Source organism: Gorilla gorilla, chromosome 5 (assembly GCF_029281585.2).
Source record: "Gorilla gorilla gorilla isolate KB3781 chromosome 5, NHGRI_mGorGor1-v2.1_pri, whole genome shotgun sequence".
NCBI lineage: Eukaryota > Metazoa > Chordata > Mammalia > Primates > Hominidae > Gorilla > Gorilla gorilla.
In genome coordinates, this window is record NC_073229.2 from 133,471,904 (window position 1) to 133,499,127 (window position 27,224).

The 27,224-nt window shown below is 43.6% G+C and overlaps 1 protein-coding gene and 1 pseudogene across 1 annotated transcript in view; one reads left to right on the plus strand and one right to left on the minus strand.

The window, feature by feature from the left end:
- The first annotated feature begins 4,890 nt into the window (after nucleotides 1–4,890).
- The window catches only part of LOC101132561 (coiled-coil domain-containing protein 162), a 41,594-nt gene continuing 19,260 nt past the window's right edge, over nucleotides 4,891–27,224 (plus strand). Inside the window, 4 exon segments of the mRNA XM_055390745.2 lie at nucleotides 4,891–5,367; nucleotides 6,356–6,494; nucleotides 7,927–8,047; nucleotides 20,080–20,189. Of these exon segments, the coding sequence (XP_055246720.2) occupies nucleotides 5,228–5,367; nucleotides 6,356–6,494; nucleotides 7,927–8,047; nucleotides 20,080–20,189 (510 nt within the window). The 5' untranslated portion in view covers nucleotides 4,891–5,227.
- On the minus strand, nucleotides 18,237–19,009 carry LOC101126763 (ribosomal protein uL30-like; annotated as a pseudogene).

Here is a 27,224-nt window from a genome sequence, read left to right on the forward strand (position 1 = left end):
AAATTAGCTGGGTGTGGTGGCACACGCCTGTAGTCCCAGCTACTCAGAAGGCTAAGGCATGAGAATCACCTGAACCCAGGAGACGGAGGTTGCAGTGAGCTGAGATTGTACCAGTGCACTCCAGCCTGGTGACAGTGTAAGACTCTCTTAAAAAATAAAATAAAATAAAATAAAATAAAATAAAATAAAATAAAATAAAATAAAATAAAATAAAAAATCAACCATAGTTCCACAACTAAGAGACAATTACAGTTCACATTTTATTTCCCTGGTATTTTCCCTCTGCACATGTGTGTTTATATCTGTACTTTTAAGGGAAAATTGATATCACACTATACATTCACCATGTACAGATCTGCTGTAAGGGCTGGAAACTTGGCATTTTCATACAGAGCCAAAAGTTTGATGTGCTCAAAGAAAACTTTAAGTTAGAAATGTTACTCTGGTTTTTATGAATTTTCTAGCAGTTGAGGGAATGGGTTCTTGTAAATACAGTTGCTCCTAGTTTTCTTCCTGAAAACCATATGTAAAAAATATATATGGTCTTCAAATGGAAGGTTTTTTTGTTTTTTTTAGCTGTGCCTCTGTGGGCTGAGTGACCGTGGCCGCAAGGTGGCTCATGGAGAACTGGTGGGTGTGCAACTGCTACTGGAAGATGTTCTGAGTAGCTATCATGTGAACATGGAGGCCCCCCAAAGACAGCAAGCCACACTGGGCAAAAATACACAGGTATTCTTGGGGTATCGTTTCCATATTGACTAGTACTATATTGGACTGAAGGACCTCTCTGTTGGGGAGATGGTCCGGGGAGTCATGTTTTCCCACAGCCTCTCTCAGTAGGTCCCAGGACTGTGCCAACGCCACCTGGGAGCAACAGTGGAGCAGGGGTAGCCACTGCAAAGCATTTTCTAAGTTCCATGATTATGGTATATCCATCTATTTTAATTTTAAAAATACGCCAAAAGTTGTGGGAGGTCTATTGAAACCAAATGAAACAAAAACGCCAACTGGATGCTTTCTTTGTGAGTCATACATCTAGGACTGGAGTTGGAAGGGCCAGAGGGGTCTGATAGAAGCCCCAGGTGGACATCTCAGGCCTGGGCTCTTGTCCTCATCACTCAACTACTGGCCTATGGTCTCCTGGGCAGGCACTGCCTCCTCTGGGTTTATCATTCTGAAGCTCTAAGGTGCAAGGGCCACTAGCGCTCCTAGTATCATGACTTTAAACGATTTTGCATGTATCCAGGAACTAGGCAGAGACATGTTTGGATGCTAGACAAACTAGCTGGTGCCCCCACTTGAAGAGCTTTTCTGTCCGAGCCAAACTTTCTGAGCAATGCCTAAACCCATCATCTCCATTTTCTTACCTTCCTGCCACTCCTCGAAGCACTGCAGTCTGTCTTCCCAATCTTGCTACTGAAACCTCTCTCATCAAGAGATGGTCTTTGTCACTAAATCCCCTGGGTACTTTCAGTCACCTTCCTACTTAACCCCTTGGCAGCATTTGACACAGAGTCCTTCTCAAAGCCTCTCTGCCCTTGGCTTCTACAGCATGAGTCTCTCCTAGCTTTCCTCCAACATTGCTGAGCCCCCCTTCTCAGACCCTTCTGTAGGGTCCTCTACCTCTGCCAACCCTAAAATTTTTTTATAATCTATCCCACCACTGCTACCAGGGCCACATTTTGACTTCTGCAGTCCCTAACACTTTTACCTTTGTGGGCTCTTCCCTCCTCCATGAAAAACCATTAAAAATTATATTTTAACATTGTGCTAGTACAAAGAAAAATATATTAATATCATATATTAAAGCATTTTATTTAGCCTAAAAGGTCTTTTTTTCTGATTAAAAAAAAATAAAGCATTTTGTGGGCCCTAGGCACTGTGCCTCCTCTGCCCAAGCTGTTAAGTCAGCCCTGAATACTATTAATACCACTACTATTATTGCCTAGAAGTTGAGGTCTGTTCAGATTGCTTTTTATGTATTCATTTATTTAGTCCTCACAATAATTCCATGAGATAGGTTGTTTCATTGTTCTCATTTTATAGATAAGAATACTAAGGCTTAAAAAAGTTAAGTAACATGGCCAAAGTCACATGGTTAATGAGGAAAGAAGTTCAGATTCCAACCCAACGGTCTGGCCCTAGAGCTCCCTCATCCTCTTCTCTACTAGGCTGCTCCATTCCTCACCCTCTCCCTAGGAAAACCCATCCACTTTTATAACTTTGATGACATTCACATGCAATGATCCAAATCTATATGTCTAGCCCAAATATCAATCCTATCAGACTCACATGTTCAATTGCCTGCTGGATATCTCCACTTATTCCATCTCAGAGACAGCGTTTCTCAAGCTAAGGTCATCTTACTCCCTAAATCTTGCCCTTCCCTGTCAGTTTACCACTACCTGCCCAGTTGGCCAAGCCAAAAACTCTGGGCACCATCTTTGACTTCTGTCCCACACCCCACAACCAGTCACCAAGTTTTACTATCAATTATTTTAATATCTTTCAAGTTTGTCTTCTTTCTCTGTTCCCCCACAGTACCCACTTCTATGAGTCCAAACCATCATCATCCCTGATCACTAACTAGGCTATGATCTTGACCTCCATTTGGATTCAATACACTTATTCTCACCTCCTTCCAATCCATTCACCAGGGTAATATTTTTAAATGCAAGCCTGATTATATCACTTCCTTCACTATAACTCTTCAATGGATTCCAGATGCCCTGAGAAGAGTCCAAATGCTTTCATCAGCCCCTCGTGACTTGACTCCTGCCAATATTTCTACCCTCAATGTCTTTCGATTTGTCAAATGCACCATGCTCTCTTCTGTACTTCTCCCAAACTGGTCCCTCTAATGGAAAACTTCCCTCTCCTTCCTCTTTCTGCTTCATCACCTGATTAACTCTTACTTATCCTTCAGATTTCCACTTCCAAACCACTCTCCTTAGGAAGCTTTTTCTGATCATCCACCCTTACCCCGATGCTTCTCTGTGCCAATTAGAGTGCTTCTGGTGCAAGTAACAGGTTGTTCCATTAGCTATAACTTAAATTAGGGAAGCATATTAATCCTCCATAATAAGAAGTCTAGAAGGAGGCAGTTCAGGTTGGTGTAGCCCCTTGACAGTGACTTCAAGGACTCAAGCTCTGCCATTTAGGTGTATTGGCAAACATCTCCCTCATGTTTGTAAGATAAAAACAGGAGCAAAAAAGCTTTCTCCTTGGAGATCTATCTTTTTATCAAGGAGCGGAATATTTTCTGGAAGCCCCCCCATTAGATTTTCCTTGTGTCTTTTTAGCTAAACTGAGTCACAAGTCCACTTGGGGCCAATTAGTAGAAAAAGAAGTGGTTTTATATGTGCCATCTACATTCCACAGCATAATTAGATCTTCACCCAGTGTGATCATTTGCAAAGCTGGGTATAGACCAAATTGTGCCAAGATCCAAAAACATGCTGGGCCCTCAGGTCCTTCTGTTTGCCATATTTTGGCCCTGTCTATGATGGATTACCATCTTTTCCTGACATTCCCCACCATCCTCCACCTTGTTATTTATTTTGGCTCCTGTTCCTTCTCTTGTCTATTAAATTAAAGCATGTAGGTAGAAAAGACTTCTCATCATATGAACATATTAACAAACAAGTTTGCTTTAAAATTATTATTTATTTTAATTAATTTTATTTCATGTGTTTTTATTTAGGAGTATTTAGCTATTCATAGACAATAGGAAGCAGTAGAATTTATACTGCCCTGAGAATCAGGACTCCTGAGTTCCTGCCCCAGTTATGCTATAAGTTTTTTGATCTCACTAGGCCTCAGTCTCCAGAGCTCCAAAGTAAAGGTGATGAATTGGCTCAAGGCTTTTAAAATTGTGGTCCAAGGAGCCCTGGGGTTCCTCAGAGACACTTTGGGGCTTCTTGAGCTGGGGAGCAGGGGCCGCAATTACATGGCCTCCAGGCTGTTCCCTTCATGTCACCATGCTTGGCCTTAGTCTGTTGAATATTTGGGCCAGTGTGTAAGAATTCATTTGATGAAAGAGCTCTGAGGATAAAATAAAATCTGGAAATCCATGCACTAGCTGATTGTTGGGGAGGCAGGCTACAAGACTGAGGAGTTACCAGCAGTCTACAGGAACTCACTCTCCCCTGGTTCTTGCTTATCAATTCTTCCTTGGACAATTTGACCAATGCTCTTCCTGGCAGGCAGGCTTTTCCTTAGATATGTTAATACCACTGCTCTAGGATCCAATTATACCAGGTTGTTCTCCCTGTTTCTAGCCAGGAAACATGAGTGTCTCGGGTACTGTCACCTAAATGCTCTCTAAGGCTCTTTTTATCATAACGTCACGGGATTTGCCATCCTGGTCTGCCAAGAAGAGCTCCTTTTTCTGTGACTGAGACACTGTGGACAGGCAGTGGGCCTGGACGTGATCCTCATTTTGTTCCTCACTCTGGGTGACCCTGGCCCTCAGACCGCTGGCTGCAGGACAGCAGGACAAACAAGGACCTGAATACCTTGTTTCCTCCATGTCCTCCAGGGCTTATAGCAGCCCCTCCACAATTATTTACTTAAGGAAAGCACCAGTGAATAAATGAAGAAATCATAATTTTAAAGTAATCTTTCTTATTGAATGATAAATTCTAATTAAGAGAAATGTTTCCTGCCTAACTTCTAAAAGAGGAGAAGAAACAGGAGGTAGGATAAATTAAGTTTCCATTTCTTTACCCATAAGATGGGTAAAACCCTCAATGGAAAGTCACTTCTTGGCTCCACCGTGATGGGAACTTTAATCTCAGGTATATTGAAGAGCACTTTCCAGAATGCAGAGGGAAAACACAAAAGGCTCAGTTTTTCAAAGGCAGATAAAACGTAGTATGCAAGTAAGCGAGTTTTCAAAATGAATGGTTCCAGACCCAAGCAAAAAGCTGCAGTTGAGACATTCCTATCCTTTCCATAAACTGTTCATGAAGGATGGTCAACCTCTCTCAACTCTATATGTGCTGTGGGCCTGTAAACCATTCCTCCTGGGGAAAAAGTTAATTCTCCAAAGACTTTGTTTTGCACAGGCTGCATGTGAAAGGTTAGCCTGTGTTGGTCCATGATCAATAAAGAAGGATTTCCATAATGCTTTCAGCCAGATTGATCCAAAGTGCCAGGATTCAGAAGTCAGTTCCGAAGCAGCCCAAAGACCTCTGAGCTGCTGGAGGGCCCGTGCGATGCGGTGATGTCCCTTGCTTTGCTGAGATCATTTCTGATACTGTGGAAGCAGCTGGAAGTGCTAAAGGAGCACTGGGGCCGACTCAAGCTGCAAGGCCAGGATATCAACTCTCTCTCTCTCCACAAACGGTTTTCAGAGCTCTATGAGTGAGTGTTGCTGATGCTGAAATTCATGGCCATGACTAGAACCTGGGGGATGGCAGATTCCTGCCTCTTAATCTGAGGGCGAGATTTGGTCCATGAATCCTAATATGACCCATTAGACCCACGGACTGAGTCTCTCAGAGCTTGTGGCATTGCAGCCAGAGATATACAGATGGCACATGCGGCACAAGTCTGAGGAATGGGAGGCATTCTAGCAGCTGCAGGCCCTGGCTCGAATGACGTAGCTGGCTGGGAAGGCATGTTGCTTCTGCCATGTGTCTGTTAACAAATGAACATTTACTAAGCACCCCCATACACCCTGGGCCTTACCAAGCTTAAGAACGTTTGCTTTAGGCCAGGCGTGGTGGCTCACAGCTGTAATCCCAGCACTTTGGGAGGCTGAGGCGGGTGGATTACCTGAGGTCAGAAGTTTGAGACCAGCCTGGCCAACACGGTGAAACCCTGTCTCTACTAAAAATACAAAAAATTGACCAGGTGTGATGGTGGGTACCTGTAATCCCAGCTACTCGGGAGGCTGAGGCAGAAGAATGGCTTGAACCCAGGAGGCGGAGGTTGCAGTGAGCTGAGATCGCACCATTGCACTCCAGCCTGGGCAACAAGAGTGAAACTCCCTCTCAAAAAACAAAAACAAACAACAACAACAACAATAACAACAACAAAAAGTTCACTTTGGTATAGCCAGATTGTTTATCTTGTGAAATTATTATAGTCAGTGTCCCTGATAACTAGGGAAGGTGAAGACTTGTCAATATTTTGAAGAATGAGGACTGAAATTATATGCACCCAATGGGAAAAAGCCTCACGATTTCATGTGGCTAAGGAATGATAACTGTGGTGAATTAAATGTTGATGTATCTGTGAATGGGTTAGGATACTGATGATAGGAAAGAGAAAATGAATGAAAATAATTATCAGATAGTTGAAATGAGAAAAAATATGTTTGCTAATTTCTGTCTTTCTTCTTTAATAGAACTGACGTTCTCTACCCCAGCATGAAAGCTATAGCCAGGCAGATGGGGAAAGAAGATGAATTTGAAGGATTTATAGTAAATAATCAGTCTGTTCTTCCCCCCAGTGGAGCCTCAGAAGTTGAAATAAAAACTCACCAGGTATGCAGGATATATTTTAAATTTGCCTTTGAAAATGTCCTTTATGGCATTAGCATGTAAAACTACAGACATACCCAAATGGTATTTTTTCTAAGAAGCTGAGTGTAAATTGCAGGGTTGTAAATCATTGAATGGGCTGGAGGGAGGGCAGGACTAAGTATTTAAAGCCATGTGGTGCTTCGATGAAGCAAATTACTACCCTTAATGTCCCTGTTCTATAAGTCTGGATTTTTATCATTTTGATTTTCCTCAAATTGATGTGTACCTTCATAAGAATGATCATAGAAAACATAACCACTATCTTAAGCATAAAATTTAGCATGCAAGTATCCACATGGAAATGAAATATTTGTAAAAGCTCCCTGTAATTGTTTTTCTGAGAATAAGAAAATGCCCATTTGGTATGTGTAAGATGATCTGTGTGGAGAAGTTGTTTTCCCGAGTCTTTGTTCAGCTTGATCCTGGGACTCACGCGCTCTGTGGCTGGGCTTATTGTACCAGGCAAGCAAAGCCTCGGCTGTTCGGTTGTCAACGCAGAGATGCTCATCCACTGAGCAACAAGGAGAAGTCAGCCCCTGTCAGGCCCCAGTGCCAAGCTCACTGCTTACCCTTCTGAGCCCTATTCCTTTCCAGTACCTAGGGGCCTTCAACAGGGAGAAACCTACGCTCTGCAAGCATAATGGATTGAGTGAGGGCTCACAGTTTTTGGAAGACTTTACTGTTGGTCCTACATGGAGTTTTAAATCTTGTGAAATCTTCCTTGGTATCTAAATCAAGTTTTATACCTGAGGGCCTCTTTTTTTTTTTTTTTTTGAGTCTTGCTCTGTCGCCCAGGCTAGAGTGCAGTGGCGCAATCTCAGCTCACTGCAACCTCCGCCTCTCAGATTCAAGCAATTCTCCTGCCTCAGTCTCCCGAGTAGCTGGGATTACAGGCGCCCAGCTAATTTTTTTATTTTTAGTAGAGATGGGGTTTCATCATCTTGGCTAGGCTGGTCTCGAACTCCTGACCTCGTGATCCACCTGCCTCAGCCTCCCAAAGTGTTGAGATTACAGGTGTGAGCCATTGTGCCCGGCTGAGAGCTTCTTTTGTAATGATAACTCACAGAATCCTAGCCACATTTAGAGACCCCAAAAGACATGAGGTCACCCCAGGGATTAGACACTTTGCAATTTAGCAAAACTTGGTTAAAAAAAAAAAGGATTGTATTTTATCAATGAAGATGTGAGCCAGGAAGAAAAGGTGTTGGTCTCCAGGGAGGTACATCTGTGTCCCCAGAAGCACTTGGGAGACCTAGAAGGGAAGTGTTCCTTCTTTCCCGGGAGAGTAGCTGAGGGGCAGGCCCTAGCCCAAAGCCCTTCTGCAGGAATGTGACATGGGACCCAAAATATAATCTGAATGTAGTGAGTGACCCTCAACCTATGCTTACTCTAGCTTCAAAAACTTCTGGAAAATTGTGAAATTCAAATGATCCAAGAGGTACTAAGAAAAGTTAACAGAGAGATGACACTGGTTTTATCAGAAAAGTGCAAGGAGGAGTCTTCTCTCCCTACAGGTAAAGTACATTTATTTTGTTACTACACAAAATAATGTTTATTGGTTTTTCCTAATTATGAAAGCAATTCATGTATCGACATTTGTTGTAAAAACAAGCAAAAACCAAAACATCGGTGCGATGCCCGGAAAATGATATAAAAATGACCTTTTACCCTTGACCCTGTGCAATGAACGGGCAAGCCTCTCCCCAGCTGGGTGTCTCTAAATGCCACCAGAGAGCTGAGTGTGGTTGAGCTCTAGTTATAGAACCTGCAACAAGACACAAAGCCCTTTGGTATATTTCTTTCCCTGTACAAAGGCTTTTTTAAACAAATGGAAAACATAGTTTCACTTCAGTTTCAACTCTACTGATTAACTCATAACTGAAATAAAGTTGAAATGAATGGAAACCTAAAGCCTTTCTTATTTGTAACATATATAAGTTATGATATGTCAAATTTGTATATTTAGGGTATGAAGGCAATCAGAATGGTTCCTTCCATCTGAGGTCCAAACTTGGGGCCACTTCACGGGCATGTGACACACAGGATGCAGAGGGGCACTTGGGGTTTCATGTTCTGTGATCACCATCCTGAAACTTTTAATGGTTTACCTTTGAATTTGTTCAAAGTTACAATTCTAGGTACCTAAAGTGGGCAGGAGGCTTACCCTTCCTGAGCTACTCATTGAACGCATGGTGTTGCTGCCAGCCTGGGACCCCTGAGATGCTGCTGGGTGCAAATGTCTGACCTTGACCCTCCCTGTACCCAGAGGGGACGGGGACCTTGGCACAGGGAGGATCAAGGTCAGGCGTGTGCACCCGGCAGCATCTCACGGGTCTTAGGCTGGCAGCACCACCATGTGTTCAATGGGTAGCTCAGTGAGGGCAAGCTTCCTGCCCACCTTGGGTACCTAGAGTCTCTCAGGACAGAGGTTGCAGTACTCTTGAGGGTTGCCTTTCCACAGTGGATTGGGGTGGTGGGAAGGGGAGATGCCTGACTCAACTTCTCATCCCCAGGCAGGGCCCGGTGCCTCAGTCTGGTAGCTGGTGGGTCATGCATATTCATGCACTGAGACACAGGCAGGGCCACTGGGTGCTTATGGGGGTCTCACTCCCCCTGCACATATTCCCATGACCAAGAGAGCGCAACGTTAAAAGCAAATTAAAAACACCATGACAGGTCAAGGGAGAGACTGCAGAAGAAAGGGAAAAGCTTTATCTTTTAATATCGGTGTGACACTTTTTCCTGCTTTTTAAACAAGAGGTCCTACATTTTTATTTTGCACCAGGCCCCTGCGTTATGTAGCTAGTCCTGTCTGAACTATAATATCTACTCCTAACTTTGGATATTCTGTAGGAAATTCATAACCTTTGAGCTAGGGAGGAGTTGTCTGACTACGAACTTAAATTAGGTTTTGCTTTTGAGACAAAGTCCACAGACATTGTAGTGTTAATTAATAACCTCTGTCCTCACCTAAGACATAGTCGTTTTATTAGTGCTTCGAGTAACTGAATTCTGTAAACAGGGCCCTGTGCAATGAAAGCGTGAGCCTCTCCCCAGCTGGGCGTCTCTAATGCCACCAGAGAGCTGAGTGTGGTTGAGCTCTAGTTACAGAACATTCAACAAGACACAAAGCGCCTGTTGTTTGTGCTGTGTTTGCTGCATCCAGGCGGCTCCCTTCCGAGTCCTTGGAGAAAATCCACAAGCCTGCAGCAGGTGCAACCATCTGCACATGTTGGGGCCGTGGTTCCTATGAGACACCTGGGGTGAGGGGCTGTGGGGAAGCATCTTTGCTCTGTGGTTGTGCTGCCTTGCACAGGGTGCCTGTCAGCTGTGCTTGCAAAGGGCCTTCAATGCAGTGGGGGGCAGGCAGAGGGGAGGGATAGAGTTATTTTTAACAGTGGCTAGGTTGATGTTACCAAGCCTCACTTTGGCTGGAGTGTGCTGACCAGTTCTAAACTCTTGTTTGATTCTATACTTATAAGACTTTTAAACTCCATGCCAATATCAAAGGGGAAGGGTTGTTGTTTCTGGTTCTATTTTGTTTTGTTCTTTGGTCTGTCAGGCATGACTCAGTGTGGAGACCTGGATCTCCACCTCTACTGAGTTCTCCTAATTCAAGCGATTGAGTCCTTACTGTGTGCCAAGGTGCTTTGGTATACATTTCTTCAGTGTCATCTTCCTGAGACCTCTGTGGGCTTGGTACCTTCAAAAAAGGCAATAACATATTGGAATCCCCACCTTCCTACTATTTATCTTGGCCGTAAGAAGTAGCCATAGTGGCCAGGGCTTCCAAGCAAGGGTTGCCTCTTCATGCAGAGATCACCCTTTGTGGTCAAGATTAGCTTGGGGCTGGAGGTTTTTCCAGAGGAAGTTAGGAATGGAGAGTATTGAGAACCAGGGGGACAGCAAAAGCCCTTATCCTTTTCCTCAGGGTCTTCTCCTTCCTTATGGGCTAACTGACTCTGGTGTTTACATTTACAACGGCCAAAAAGAAACCCTGAGCCAGGTATGGTGGCTCACTCCTGGAGCCCAAAGGCACTCTGGGAGGCCGAGGCAGGCGGCTCACTTGAGCTCAGGAATTTGAGACCAGCCTGAGCAACATGGTAAAACCCCAACTCTACAAAAAATGGAAAAAAATTAGCTGGGTGTGGCGATGCACACCTGTAGTCCCAGCTACTCAGGATGCTGAGGTGGGAGGATCGCTTGCGCCTAGGATGTCGAGGCTGCAGTGAGCCAAGATTGTGCCACTGCACTCCAGCCTGAGTGACAGAGTGAGACTCTGTATCCAAAAAAAAAAGGAACCTTGGAATACTTCTCTCCCTCTCCCTCCTTCTTTCCCCCTCACCTTGTCTTGGAGCTTGATCATACAGCTTCTGAATGAGTTTCCGGTTTGTCATTGAGCCTCTGAGGATGTGGCATCCAGACCTGGCCCTTGTATTAGGTCTCGGTAGCTGAACTAGTAGTCCCCTGAAAACTATCTAAAGTGGATCCAGACATCTTTGTTCAGCCCCGGGGCTTATCTTAGCAGAGATGGCCCCGTTGGTTCACAAAGATTCTGCCATCCCTCATCTTTGATGTTTTGGCATTGAAGTGATTTTTAATTGATTTTCTAATTTTCTCTGAGCAGTTATGAGGCCAACAGTCTCCAAAGTGGAATGCATATATCCCAGGGGTGTGGGAAGAAAATATGAGAACTTCTAAATAGATTAGAGCCATATGTAAGGAGTCACATGCCACACTCTACACTGAGGTGTCCTGAAGTGACCATGGGCAGGCAATCCACAAGTAATGAGAAACTAGTCGAGGTGACACTGTAATCCTAGTGCATGCTTATCCTCAGCCACATTCTGAGGTCATAAAAGATAATCTAATCATGTCTGATAAGAAGACAGATAATAAATTTTTGCTGCTTTTTTTTTTTTAAAGATACGATCTCATGCTGCCACCCAGGCTGGAGTTCAGTGGTGCCACCATAGCTCACTGCAGCCTTGAACTCCTGGGCTAAAACGATCCTCCTACCTCAGCCTTCCAAGTAGCTAGAATCACCGGTGCACACCACCATGCCCAACTAATTTTTAAAAATTTTTTGTAGAGCCATCCTCTTGCTATGTTGCCCAGGCTGGTCTTGAACTCTTCAAGTGATCTTCCCACCTCTGCCTCCCAAAGTGCTGAGATTCTAGGTGTAAGCCACCTGCCTGGCAGACAAAAAAAAAAATTGTAAAAGGTCAAGGAAACTATTGGGAATGCGGATTGAGATCCATTCTCATTGTTGATGAATCCTTCCCTAAGTATATCATGCTTTGTGATATTCACTATTGGTAGTATTGTAGGTAGTTATAAATACATATAAATAAAATAAAATATAAAAATATATTATAATAATGTAGGATAATAAATATAATCAAAATATAAGTGTACATATATTAAAGGTGAGAGATCAACAATGTTTTGCTTCAAGAGAGCATATCAAAACAGTTCTTACAAGAGCATCGTGTCAGCCAGCATTTCCCCAGCAGTGCCATGGAACACAAGTTCCTCAAGATATTACAGCAGTAGTTCTCCCAGCCCTTCTTCGCTAACAGGCTTCTGGGTTACCTGACACTTTCCGTTCTTCTGGTAACATGAGCCAGCAAAGTGCTCACTAATCACAGGCTTTGGGTTGCATGTATTTTACCTAGCATCGCTGATCATTGTTTGCTCCAAACCTGTTTGTGCCGGTTTTAACTGTCATTGTATTGAGATAATTTAATTAAGAACTACGTAAACCGGCGTAATAGGAATACAAAAAGAAAGAGATCTGTTGATTCTAGAAAAACTAAATTGAAATTGATCATCTGTAGCACATCTAGTCAGTGAAACATTATTAAGCATTAAAAAGAAATGAGCTGTCAAGCCATGAAAAGACACGGAAGAAGCTTAAATGCATATTACTAAGTGAAAGAAGCCAATGTGAAAAGGCAACATATTGTATGATTCCAAATATGACATTCTGGAAAAGGCGAAACTATGGAGAGAGTAAAAAGATCAGTGCCTGCCACCATTTAGGAGGGTAGGAAGGAGGAATAGGCAGAGCACAGAGGATTTTGGGGCAGTGAAACTATTCTGTATGATACTAACATGGTGTATCCATGTCGTCATATGTTATCCAAGACCATAGGATGTAGGACACTAACAGTAAACCATAATGCAAACTATAGGCTTTGGATGATAATGACACGTCAATGTAGGTTCATTGATGGTAACAAATGCACCCTCTGGGGCAGGACATTGATGGTGGAGAATGTGTGTGAGGAGCTCATGGGCACTCTCAATACATTCCCCTCCATTCTGCTATGAACCTAAAATTGCTCTAAAAAAATTAAATGTATTTGAAAAAGAAAATAAAGTAAAACGCCCGGGCATGGTGGCTCACGCCTGTAATCCCAGCGCTTTGTCTTGGCCAACATGGCGAAACCCTGTCTCTACTCAAAATACAAAAATTAGCCAGGCGTGCTGGAGGGCAGCTGTAATCCCAGCTACTCAAGAGGCTGAGGCAGTGAGCTGAGACTGCGCCATTGTGCTCCAGCCTGGGCAACAAGAGCGGAACTCTGTCTCAAAAAAAAAAAAAAAAAAAAAAAGAAAAGAAAAAAGAAAAGAAAAATTATGTTGAAAGGATTTGGAAAACCTGAATAAAAGGCTAGTTGTATAGAAAAAATAAAAATTATCAAATTGGTTATGAGACAGATGACTGAAACGACTAGGTAAAATTGTGAAATTGTACAAAATGATGTGTTTGGATTTTCATGGTCTTTTTCTTTCTCTAAAATCAAACAAACAAAAGTAGAAACTATAGACCAAGATTTATAGAAGAAAGATGGTGCAGAACTTCGGTCAATGGGTACTTACAAAGAAAAGGCCTAGGCCCTATGTTAGATGACTGGCAGATGTTTGTAAATTTATGTATTTTTAAGTTAAATAAAATGTTTTAGATAGTACATGTTATTTGTAAAGCATTCTCTGCTTTAACTGACTTTTTTTTTTTTTTTTAACTAACCAACTAACTCTTAGTCTTGATTGCATTGGATAGGAGGATTTCTACCATGTTTTTCAGGGTTGGTGGAGAAGGGTTTTGTTCATTTGTGTTTTGTTCAAAATAAGTTTGGGAAACTCAGGGTAAATAATGCTAAACAGTTTCCTCTACTCTAGCGCCTTTACTATCCAACTGTGCACTGTGAATCTCCAAAGGAGAGAGAATATGCAATGTTTTTTTATTTTTTATTTTATTTACTTCTTTATTTATTTGACCATAGAACCTTTTCCTCTCCTTGGAAACATTTATTATCAACACGAAGAATTAGTGTTCTGGGGAGCAGTTTGAAAACCACAAGAGTACAAGATGCATACATACTCTGCAATAAGGCTTTCAACCTACCCACTTATTGGGGCGCCCCAGCTGGTTGGGAGAACAGCCTTGATTGGCAGTTGTATGTCTTCAAGTTTCAGTTCTGCCTTGGTTTGGGACCCAGGAACCACTGAGGCACCAAAGGCTAGTGGTTGTGTTAGGGAAGTGGAATGTTACCCAGCCAAGATGTCCTTCCTAGAGGAAGGAGGCTTGGGGGTGGTGTGCAGAGGAGAGAGGGGAAGTGGTTTGGCTAACAGGAAGTCAAAGTTTCCTCTAGTCAAATGACCTGGAACAGAGTGAGAGGAGAAAATGGAGTCCTAACTTAACCCCCAGTGTGCTGTCTCCTTCTTACTTCCATGCTTCTGTCAAAAACTGCTGCCTCCTCTTAAAGAAGCCATGACCAAACACACACTGAAAATGAGACCCATTTGGAGACAGCCAACTCCTCTTTGCCAGGAATTGTTTCTTTTGGATGGATTCTGCTTTTCCTGGCTCCCTGACTCCTGCCTGCAGATGCAAATGCATGTCTGAACCTGAATTCACGAGCAAGGAGAGAGTGCGGCCGAGTGCTCTGTTAAGTTTTCCCTTCAGCTGAGCGCAGAGCTAAACCCCAAACCAGCTCACTGGACATCTGCCAGGTGAGGGTCCCCATACTAGAAGTGTGCAACAGATGTGGTCCCTCACCAGGCTTATCTGTGAGCTGGAGACCTGCCACAACAGCACCCTGGAAAAGATATCCAACTTCTCATCTGAAATACGCATGAGCCCTGTCTTGTCATAGCTTAGACTTTTAAAAAGTCTTAAACATCTTAAGAAGTGTGAATTGCTGGGCACATTAACTCTTGGATTTTCCATTTCAGCTGTACTGGGACAGTGGCAATGTGTCTTCTGGCCTTTATTTCCTAAAGGAAAAGCAAAAACAGATTTATATGTTTATTATGGAAAGTAGTCAATTGTTGAAGAAACATAGAATCCCATTTTCAAAACCAGGACTTGGCAGTAAATAGCATAAGTACAGATACCAGAGGCTCTGGCTCTGTTGTGCCCACATTTCTGGGTGGACTGTGCTAGGTGTTTCGTCTTGGGAGCACTGAGCCTCCTGTCAGTAAATTGAGTGTGCAGGTAGGAAGTCTCATCTGAAATTAGAAACAGCTGGGGCAGGAGCAGGCTGGCAGGTGTCCCTGCTGATGACCAGCACCCCCCACTAACAGAAAACGGAGTGAGGTGGAGCGTGGCTCCTAAGTCCAACTCCATAGATCGCTTCCCTTCAGTATTCCCCTGGGACCACCACGAGGAGGTAGGCACTATCCAGCCAGTTCTTACCATTGTAATTAACATGCACATGTGCTTTTGCTCTTCCTTGTGGATGGAAGTCAAGCAGTGTTGACATTCTCACATCGTTCCACCACTGTCATGTTATTTTTAAGTATCTTATTTTTAACAGATAATATATGCACATGGTTCCAAACTCAAAATGATGAAAAATATACATTTAGAGTCTTGTTGTCACCATGAGCCCCCTTGCACCCTAGTCTGCCACCTGTACGTAACTACTTTCATTAGTTTTCTGCATGTCCTTTCAGTGCTGCTTTGTGCATATATTCATTCTTTCATTCAATAACTATTCAATAAATATTTACATTCTTTCATTACAGGAACTATTCCATGTCCTAGGCTACTATATTTTAGGAAATATTTTAGGAATATATTCTTCCTTTCATTGAGTTTATAATCTAGGAAGGGGTAGACAACAAGCGATAACATAAGAAAAAGGAAAACAATGGAGTAAGGAAGGGTGGTGTTGTGGAGGTTTGAAGGGGGTCCATTGCAAATTTAAATTGGGTGATTAGGGTAGACCTTACTGAGTGAGTGATGTTTTGAGCAAAAGTTTGAAATAAGGTGAGGAATTGAGCTATGAGGGTATCTAAGGGAAGAGCATTCCAGACAGAAGGAACAAGCCATACAAAGGCCCTACGCAGAGCATGCCTATTACATTCAAAGAACAGCAAGGACCTAAGTGTGGCTGGAGTGGAGACCGTGAGGGAGAAAAAGTAGTGAGCGTTGAAGTCAGAGAGGGAGGGGGCAGGGGGGCAGACCATGCAAGGCCTTTTGAGGCTTTTGTGTTTACTCTAAATGCAGTGGGGACCAAGTCTCAGATTTTGAGCGTCATGATCTGGCTTATATTTTGACAGAATCTCTCTGGCTAAGGTGTGAAGAATAGGCTGTGAAGGAAGACAGGGTGAAAGTAGAAAGAAGCTGGTGTGGAGGTTACTGCAATAACTGAAGAAAGGAGTGATGGTGGCTCAAACTTGGGAGCAGTGGAAATAGTGAATGGTCAAACTCTGGGCTTATTGTGAAGTAGGCACTAATGGGTTCAGTATTATTAGGTATGTGAGAAAGAAAAACCAATTATGACTCTGGCGTTTTCAATTGGGAAGATAGAATTTCTATCAGCTGAGAGGAAAACTGTGAAGCGAGTTAGGGAGGGAAGATTGGGAATTTGATTATGCACAAATTAAGTTTTAAATGCCTTTTAGACATCCAAGAAGACATGCCAAGTGAGTATTGGATCTAAATTTGCGAGTTGTCAGGATATGAATGGTATTTAGCTGTGAGACGAGATGAGAACGCCAAGGGAGTGAATATATATAGAAGTGAGGAGGTGGACCACGGCTGAGCCCTGGGACACTCTAATGTTAACAGCTGGGGGTGGTGGGGGAGGAGAAATAGCAAAAGACATCTAGAAGGAATAGAAAGAACAAACGTTGAGTTAGGAAAACTAGGGCACCGCAGTGTCCCAATGCCTAGTGAAGGAGATTTCTCAAGCAGGAGGAAGCGACAAATTGTGTGAAATGCTGCTGGTAGTTGAGTAAAACCACTGGCTTTAGCCACGTGAAGATCACTGGTGTTTGTGACAAAATCAGTTTCAGTGAAGTGGTGGAGGTGAAAACCAGGTAAGTGGGGTTAAGAGAGAATTTGTAAGACGTCAAAGGCAGTTTAAGTATAGACTTCTCTATCTGGGAGTTTTGCTACAACAGGGTACAAAGAAATGAGGCAATAGCTGATGGGTGAAGTGGGGTCAAGAGAAAGGTTTTTATGAGATGAGAGAAATAATGTATACTATTGTGAGTGATCCAGGAAAGAGGGGAGAAATGATGATAGAGAAGAAAGGGGAGTTTCTGGGGTAGTAATCCTAGTAGGTTTGAGGGGATATCCTCCCCCTTTATTATCATTTTAGTTATCTTTCTTATAAAATGTGGCATTTTATGGCCACTGTTCTGCACCTTGCCTTTTTCATTTAACAATCTGTGCTTCTTTTCGTAACAGTATATGGAGAATTTTTCTTTTTTTCACAGCTGCGTACTATTTCATTGGAAGGATATGCCATAGTTTAAGTATGCCCTGAAGGGTGGACACTTGCGTGCTTCCAAGCTTTTGCTGCCATAACCAATGTTCCTCTGAATAACTCTGGTTATTTTCTTTAAATTTTTATATTTTTTCAAATTTATTTATCTTTTTTATTGCAGAGACAAGTGAACATTTATTTTTGTGCCTTTCTTCCTATGTGTATTTCAAGTCTTTTTCAAAACAAGGCCCCAGGAATCTCTAGATTCAATTATGTCCCCGGGCTTGGTCGACTGCTGCAGGAGTCTTAGGGAGCCTTGTACAGATGCTAGAGTTACTCATTTACCAACATTAAACCCTGGGATAGACGATGCAGCAAAGCGGATGCCTTCCTCCATGGAATGTGCTGATTTCAGACGGGGCATCAGCCAATGTAGAAAACACTAACATTTTTTCTTGGAACTGGATTGTGATGAGAGGTGCTTGCTGTGAACATAAGCTACTATCTTTTGTTTTTTGGGTTGTTTTTTGTTTTGTTTTGTTTTGTTTTTTGAGACGGAGTTTTGCTCTTGTTGCCCAGGCTGGAGGGCAATAGTGCGATCTTGACTCACCACAACCTCCGCCTCCCGGGTTCAAGCGATTTTCCTGCCTCAGCCTCCCGAGTAGCTGGGATTACAGGTGTGCACCATCACGCCCAGCTAATTTTTGTATTTTTAGTAGAGACAGGGTTTTTCCATGTTGGTCAGGCTAATCTTGAACTCTTGACCTCAGGTGATCTGCCTGCCTCAGTCTCCCAAAGTGTTGGAATTACAGGCGTGAGCCACCGTGCCTGGCCAGCTGCTGTCTTTTCTTTGGCGCTTCCTTTCCAGTTTTTGAAGATAAGGCAGGAAATAATCTTCTCTGAACATACTTGATAAAAATTCCTCAAAAAACAAAAACACATGCTTCCACTTCATTGACAAAAATTTACTGCAGTTTGGCACCTGGGTCTAGTTCAGCTGGCGGATAAGCTGATTGATGCGTTCACCCCGATAGCCAGGTGTGCCCATCTCCTTGAGGAAGCCCACTCTATTTTTGGTAGCATGACAGGCCACTGAGAGGTGGAAAGGGTGCAAGAACCATGGCATCTCCTGGAAATGCTTCCCTGGGGAGGCAATTTCATGAATGAGGTCTTCCAAGCAAATGATGCCAAACTTCCTCAGGTGCTCCTCAGTCACTGTGTTGTCTGTCAGAGGGATGGTCTTATTCTTGATCTCGGATTCTCCATGTTTCAAAATGAGTTGCCAGACAGACTTCAGATTTGGAAATCCAAAGGTAACATAAGGTTCCACTATACGCAGCATTTTTAGGTTCTAGGGGGTTACTTTTACAAGACACCACTAAAAATTTTCTTTAGGTGAAGTGTTGCAATGGTTCTCTGCACCAGTAAACTCACACCATTAATCCTTTCAATGCGTTCAACAAAGGCCAAGGGATGTTTATCTGGCAATTCCAAAGTGTGAAGTTTCACTTCTAGTCATCTGAGATGCACCTTGTCACGTTTCTGCCACCAGGAACCATGCAGGAATGATTCCAGTCATTTAAACCTGAGCCCTTTTCCTTTCCTCTGCTCCTTCTTTTCCAAAAGTGCCTGCTTTGCCTGGGTGGCTTTGAGAGCTTGATAAGCCTTCCTCTTTTTCAGGAGATTTTCTGGAACCAAAGGGATTTTTCTTTGCTCTTGCTCTGCCATCTTTCTAGTGTTGCAGCTACTGATCACGTGCAACCCTTTTAATTTTTTTTTTTTTAGAGTGGGGACCTCAACCTGTTTCCCAGGCTGGAGTGCAGCGATGTAATCATGGTTCACTGTAGCCTTGACCTCCTGGGCTCAAGGGATTCTCCCACCTCAGCCTCCCAAGTAGCTAGGACTACATGCATGCACCACCATGCCTGTCTATTTTAAATGTTTTGTGGAGATGGGTTCTCACTATGTTGCCCAGGCTGGTCTGAACTCCTGGCCTCAAGTGAACTTTGTATATGCCTCATCCCATCTGTGTCAGCCATATTGCTGCTTCAATCTTGGAGCTAAAGTTCAGTCTGTCAACATTTCTAATCTGTAACTCTAACTTCTCTCTTTTGAATTTCCTCTCCTTTTTTTATCACTATTGTATATTCAAGTTAATTTTGCCCTCTAGCACGAGGAGCTTAAGCAGATAAATATAATAGCTGTTCATTTATTTCTGATCATTGTTTTAGACCAAAATAATTGGCAGATACATAGAAGGCCTTAATGAAAATAAAGATGATGTAGGATTGATACTAATATTTGATTTGGGGTTTTTAGTTATGGTAATGGAATATTCCCTGGATTTCATAGGTGCTCTTCCAAATCTTTGCATTAGGAGTCAGGTTAGAGATCTTCCTAGTTCCCATGTTCCAGAGGGTCTTGGATCCCCAGTTGCCCAGCCCCCATTAGTTTTTGCATACAGTTGACCTTTGAACAACATGGTTTGAACTGTGCACGTCCACTGATACACAGATTTTTTTTCAACCAGATGAGGATAGAAAATACAGCATTCGGGATGTGAAAACCACGTGTGCAGAGGGCAGATATTTGTATCCACGAGCTCCCCAGGGCTGACTGCAGGATTTGAATATGCATGGATTCAGGATCTGAGGGTGTTCCTGGGAACAATCCCCAGTCCCCTGCATGTATCAAGGGGCAGCTGAGTTTAGAAACAGCTTATTGTGTCCCATGTTCTGTCTCAGAGAGTTGCCATTTTATAGCCATTAATGACAGCACAATGTTTTGTGGTACTAGTGCCAGTATGTTTTTCCCCCTAGATCTCTGGAAACACCAAGTCATGAAAGAAAACTTTTCAGTCTCAAGACCACAAATAGTTAAAAAATTTATACAGAGATTAATGCAGAATTATCAGGATGATGGAGTAGAGGTATGTATTGAAAATTAGTCATTCTGTTGGTTTTTATAACATCATCCCAAACAAGGAAAACTTTCTCATTTAATGGATCTCCTAATCCTTCCCTTATTCCCTAAGAATGATTATATGAATACTGAGGCTAAGCCCAAAATAGAGCAATTGTTAGTTGTTTTTTTCCTTTTTTTTTTTTTTTTGAAATGGAGTCTCCCAGACTTGAGTGTAGTGGCACGATCTCGGCTTCACTGCAACCTCCACCTCCCGGGTTCAAGCGATTCTCCTGCCTCAGCCCCCTGAGTAGCTAGGACCACAGGCATGTGCCACCACACCCAGCTAATTTTTGTGTATTTTTAGTAGAGACAGGGTTTCACCAAGTTGGCCAGACTGGTCTCGAACTCCTGACCCCCAGGTGATCCGCCTGCCTTGGCCTACTAAAGTGCAGGGATTACAGGTATGAGCCACCATGCTCAGCTGTAATCATTAGTTTTTAATTTTGGAAAAAAATTGATTTCCACTAAAGATCTGAGTAATTAGAATACATACGTTGGCAAATTTCAAATTTGGTCAATTTTTTAAAGTAACCTTGGAGTTTGTTTATGAATGAGTTGGTTTTTAGCAACATATTCTGTTGTTGATTTGTTAGTATGGAAAGCCTGAATGAGGAAAACCAAAATAGCCTATAATGCTGTTACCTAGAAAACATTAAAATGTAGCATATGAAAAAAAGCCAATAGCACAGAAAGCTAGCATTTTCACCCGTCCCCATGCCACCATCTCCAGCTTCCTCTGCAAAGGAAGCCAGCTTCAGCAATCTGTGTGTGTCCTTCCAGAAAAAATATTCGAATCCGTGACAACTCTATATATTATATTAAATAATAATATACATTTAATACATACACACATGCATATACACAGTCCTTGGAGTTTTGAAACATGTTTATTCTTGGCAGGAAGTGCCTTGCTAAATCAAAGCAACCCACTGAAAAGGCAGGATAAGAGAGTAGACGTAGATATTTGACCATAACAGAGTTTTGTGGAGTGTTAACAAGTGCTTTTAGGTAACTGTGAATCCAGTTTCCTTTGAAACTCAACCATTTAAAGAAATTTGACTTGGCAAAACATACTTCATTTTTTTAAATGTCTTCTCCAAATTTACATGTTTCCAAGTTCTTCAAATGTTCTCCATTATTTTATAATACACATCTCAGTTCTTATGAGGTAGAGAATTCACAAGCTTGGTTGGGGATACATTTTTCCTCAGAACTTGATGACTTACATGTATTAGTTTAAGCTTTCAATCATAAACAAACATGGTACTGGGTACTCTGAGTGGGTGAAGTAGTTTCCCATCCTTGAGATAAGGAAGTGGTTAGGGTGGGGCATATCAGAAAAATGGATGGAAAAATTTTGTGGCTCACCTTATAAAGGAAGGAAATTCTGGCCTGACGTGGTGGCTCATGCCTGTAATCCCAGTACTTTGGGAGGCTGAGATTGGCAGATCACTTGAGGCCAGGAGTTCGAGACTAGCCTAGCCAACATGGTGAAACCCCGTCTCTACTAAAAATGCAAAAATTAGCCAGGTGTGGTGGCGCGCCCCTGTAGTCCCAGCTATTTGGGAGGCTGAGGCAGGAAAATCGCTTCAACCTGGGAGGTGGAAGTTGCAGTGAGCCGAGATTGTGCCATGGCACTCCAGCCTGGGTGACAGGGTGAGACTCCATCTCAAAAAAAAAACAAAAAGGAAATTCTGATACATGCTACAATGTGGATGAACCTTGCAGACATTATTGCTAAGTGAAATACGCCAGTCACAAAAGCACAAATATGCTATGACTCCACTTATATGAGGTACCTAGAGTAGCCAAATTCAGAGAGACAGAAAGGATGGTGGTTGCCAGGGGCTGAGAGGAAAGAATAGGTAATTATTGTTTATCGGGTACAGGGTTTTTGTTTTACAAAATGAAGAGTTCTGGCGGTGGATGGTGGTGATAGTTGCACAGCAATGTGAATATACTTAATGCCATTGAACTGTACCTTTGAAAATGGTACAGTGGCAAATTTTATGTTTAACACAATAAAAACAACAATTTAGTGACTGAAGTCCTTCTCATTTCTTATCTGTATGCTTCACCCCAACATTGAGGTCTTGTGGGAAAGAAGCATGAATGACAGTAGGCAGAGCAAACCCATATCAGGTACACCCCACACTAGTAGGCTTCTAGCCTTTTCTGGATCATCTGCAGTAACAGGGAACTTACTCTTCCAGCCACCCCCTGTCTCCATCATGGAGGTGGTGCAATCTTGGCTCACTGCAACCTCTACCTCCTGTGTTCAAGTGATGCTCCTGCTTCAGCCTCCCAAGTAGCTAGGATTACAGGCACATGCCACCACACCTGGCTAATTTTTGTATTTTTAGTAGAGGCAGGGTTTCACCATGTTGCCCAGGCTGGTCTTGAACTCCTGACCTCCAGTGATCTGCCTGCCTCGGCTTCCCAGAGTGCTGGGATTACAGGTGTGAGCCACTGCCCCCCAGCCCACTGATGTGTTTTGTCAGCAGAGGTGGGTGTTTTAGAAACATCCTCAAGATACCTCATGTATGCCTGATATTAAACAAATTGTTACAAGGGATTCCAAGATGAAGCAAACCACAGAAACTCAATTGCTGCTGGCAGGCCTCAGGGCTAGACTTTGGCCATAACGAGGCCCAGTGCTTGCCATGCTTCACCCCAGGCTGGTTCTCTTGAAGAATCCCTGGGGTAATCTGCTGCTCTTCCACCCAGTGCCATCCATCATGGTTCAGATTTGAATGATGGTGACAGAACAGCCCAGTGGAAGGCGGTGCTGCTTATTGGGCAGAACTGGGCCAATAATCTTAGTCTGCAGCTCTTATGCCACCCAGGGTCTTGGAGAAGAAACTGGCCAATGGTACCCACTCATGCTGCATTTTGACACAAGCACAGGTGACATTTACAGTGACCCAGGGAGGCAGGGGTAGGTTGCAGAGCAAGTTTTAGGAAATAAATTGCTCCGAGAGCCCAGAGAAGGCTGAGCCCATGGAAGCCACACCGGCTGCTTCATGTGCTGCTTCCAGAAGGCCAAGTGCACAGGGTGCAAGACCAAAGCTTACGTGGAGAGAGGGGCTGCTGGGAGCCTGAGAGCCTCCCTGCACCCCTCCCTCACTGGCCACTCACTGCTTCCTGTCTGCCCCTCCTCAGACATGCTCCCTGTCCCATGTCCCCTGCAGGTACTCTGCCTGCACCCTTCTCCCTCTCCCTGCTTCCAGCCTCTCTCCCCTTGAGCTGTTCTTTCAGCTCAACCTCTTGAGGCCTCAGTAGAGCCCTGAGAGAAGGAAGCAATAGAACTTCTATGGCCTCTGGAGATGCTCAAGGAGAGTCCTACCTTTCCCACCTCTTTGGTGTTATACAGACTCACCATAGACTCCTCCTGCTGGCCAGGTAAAACATCATATTGGCTCAGAGGGCATGGCAGAGGGCCACTGTGGTCCAGTTGTGTGTTTCTGTGGGTTTGGGATCCTATATCTGCAGAGGCTATGGTGGCATTACTATGAGAAGTGTTTGCCCTGCATAAGAGCTGTTGGATGCCCTGTTGGCACACCCATGTCTGGGCACTGATACCCAGGATAGTAAAGACTGAGTTGCTGTGGCTGGCTCAGAGCACTAGGCCCAAAAGAGGTCACTGGCCACACCTTGCTGAACTCCAGTAGGGTCTTGTGACTTCTCATGGCTGCAGGCTTTCATTACAGTCAAACCAGGAAGTGCTTCCTTTGTCATGACCAAACCCATGTAGCCTTGCCCTTTCACCAGGAGGTCAAGGTCCAGGGGTGGAATCTTGAGTTCTCTTTGCCTTGTGTCAGCAACTAAACCATGGCTGTCCTGGTGCTTGCTCTCCAGAGACTGGGTGGGGCAAGAAGGGTAACGGGCAGGTCATCCTGCCCTCACCCCACCTACTAATGCAACCCCTTGAGGAGGGCCCTAGAGTGTGAGTGGGAGACACTGAGTTCCTGCCCCTCACTGCCCTGTCCACTGCTCATTAAATCCAGTGTGAGCAGAGGTTTCCATCTGCTGCTTTATTGCCCGTATCTTGATCATATCCTGCCAAGCTGATATAGTTGATGACTTTTTAAAAAGCTCAACTATCTTTAGATTACTATATGCATTTTATTTTTACATATATTTACATAATTATTTTAATTATATACATTTTATGATTATATTGTAGTAGAAAATATACTCATAATCTTAGTGCTCATTGATAACCATTATTATTATTATTATTATTATTTTTATTTTTTTTTTTTTAAGAGACAGGTCACCCAGGCTGGAGTGCAGTGGCCTGATCATAGCTCACTGCAGCTTCAAACTCCTGGGCTCAAGTGCTCCTCCCACCTCAGCCTCCTGAAGCTAGGACTACAGGCGCACGCCACCATGCCCAGCTAGTTTTTGTATTTCTTTTTTGTAAAGATGGGGTCTCACTTTGTTGGCCATGCTGATCTCAAACTCCTGGCCTCAAGTAATCCCTCCTTGGCCTCCCAAAGTGCTGGGATTACAGATGTGAGCCACAGCACCTAGCCTCCACTATTATTATTTTGACATATTTTCTTCCAAACTTTATTTATAACATTTTTCTACTCATGCACTTTGATATAGGTTGGCTGTGTCCCCACCCACACCTCACCTTGAATTGTAACTCCCACAATTCCCACATGTTGTGGGAGGAACCCAGTGGGAGGTGATTGAATCATGGGGGTGGGTCTTTACTGCACTGTTCTTACCATAGTGAATGAGGCTTACAAGATGTGATGGTTTTAAAAATAGGAGTTTCCCTGCACAAGCTCTCTTTCTTTGCTGCCATCTATGTAAGACGTGACTTGCTCCTCCTTGCCTTTCACCATGATTGTGAGGCCTCCCCAGCCATGTTGAACTATAAGTCCATTAAACCTTTCTTTTGTAAATTGCCCATTCTCAGGTATGTCTTTTTCAGCAGTGTGAAAATGGACTAATACACACTTTTTTTTTTTACAAAATAAGATTATTCTGCATGACCTTTTTTTATAACATGCTTTTTTGTTCACTTGACAATATGTTATAAAGATCTTTCCTCATCAATAAACATATGTCCATTTATGGTGGCCATTCAGTATTTCGTCATGTCTGTGAGCCAGATGGATTCAACTTGTTTCCATTGTTAGGCATTTTAGGTCGTTTCCATTTTTCTTTTCTATTGGAAAAAATATAAAGACATATATAAAATATGTAAAAATATGTAAAAATATAAAAACATACATAAACATCTGTTTACGTATGTTTTTGTGGATAACTTTTATTCCCTAAATTCCTAGAAGAGGAGCTACTAAGTCAAAAGTCACAAGCATGTAAAATCTTGTCATAGATACTGTCAGCTTGCCTCCAAAATAGATTCTGTCTCCTCTCCCCAGCTGCAGCGAGTGAGCCACTGTCCTTACTCTCCTCCATCAGGGCTCGTCTTATTGCTATTTGCCATCTCTGCTAGTTTGCTTCAATAACTTACCTTGACCAAGCCCATGGTAGGCTTTCCCTGGAGGTCAGTGGAGCACTGGGGTTGCAATGATAGGACAGTGCCCTGGGCCTTCCAGGACAAGCAAATCAGAGCCAGGAGGATCCCCTAGGCTCAAAGGACAGGCTGGCTTCAATGGTAGATGGCCAGGGAGCAGGAGCCGGCCTGACCCCAGAAGTGTCACAGATAAAACTCACGTTACAGTGTAGGCTGGGTCTTAGACTTGGCCCCATAAACTTTCTCACCCCCCCATCCCTGCAGATAGATACACACACATACACGCACACACACACACACACTCATTGATGCACAGAGGGACAAACACACTCGCATAGATATGTAGGTCCTAGTTGGGTAGGTCTGTCCTACCTTCCAAATATTGGCTCCCATTTCTCTCCAGAACCTAAATCTAAGCCTGCCTTGGAAGGTTGGGCTGTTCCTTAATTGCCACCTATTCAAAAAGTATGCTCAATCTCCTGGAGAAAGGGAATGAGTGGAATTGCCTAGAGAATGAGCTGTGTGGCCCTTAGACCAGAGCAAGAGAAGCCCCTGCCAGATACCCCATATACCAGAGGGCCCCTCTCTGGCCTTTCTCCAGCCATGACCTTCCCCACAAGGTAAGAAATCCCCTGGGCCACAGGGACATATCCACTCAGAGCCCTGGCCTTCATTTTAGACCATGCTCCAAGTACCTGGGACCTGGAATTCCCTGAGTCCCTGGCCTGAATGGGCCTCCTCCCTGGATCACCTTCCCCAGAGTGAGAGTGGACCTCATCACTAGTGTGCACACCCCTGGCCTGGAAGTGGCCAAGAGGCGACTGGGCATGTGGATGGAGTTTGGACATGCAGGCTAGGATGTCCACTCACAGGCATGTGAAGACCTCACAGCATGACATGAGGCCAGAGCTGGGAAGAGAAGGGGGTCACACTGTAAACTACAGGTTGGGGACCAGCCTTCCCCAGGTCACCACACTACAGCATAGAACTGAGAATAGTCGGCTGGGTGACTCTCACGCCTGTAATCCCAGCACTTTGGGAGGCCGAGGCAGCTGGATCACCTGAGGTCAGAAGTTTGAGACCAGCCCGGCCAACATGGTGAAACCCCATCTCTACTAAAAATACAAAAATTAACCGGGTGTGGTGGTGCACCGTTGTAATCCCAGCTATTTGGGTGGCTGAGGTGGAAGAATTGCTTGAACTTGGGAGGTGAAGGCTGCAGTGAGCTGAGATCACACCACTGCACTCCAGCCTGGGCGACAGAGCGAGACCCCGTCTAAAAAAAACCAAAAAAACCAAAAAAACTCAGAGTAGTCCAGGAATAATAAATTCAAATCTGGCTTTCCAGGTCATTTTTCAGGTCTGTTTTTCAAGGTAGGAGAATTAAACATTTCATTCTGATATTTTGTTAGTTTGATTTATAACCTTTCAATGTTTTGACATGCACTATGTGGGCTTCCATTGTCCTCGTGTCCCTACAAGTGTTCAAAGCTGACTTGAAAG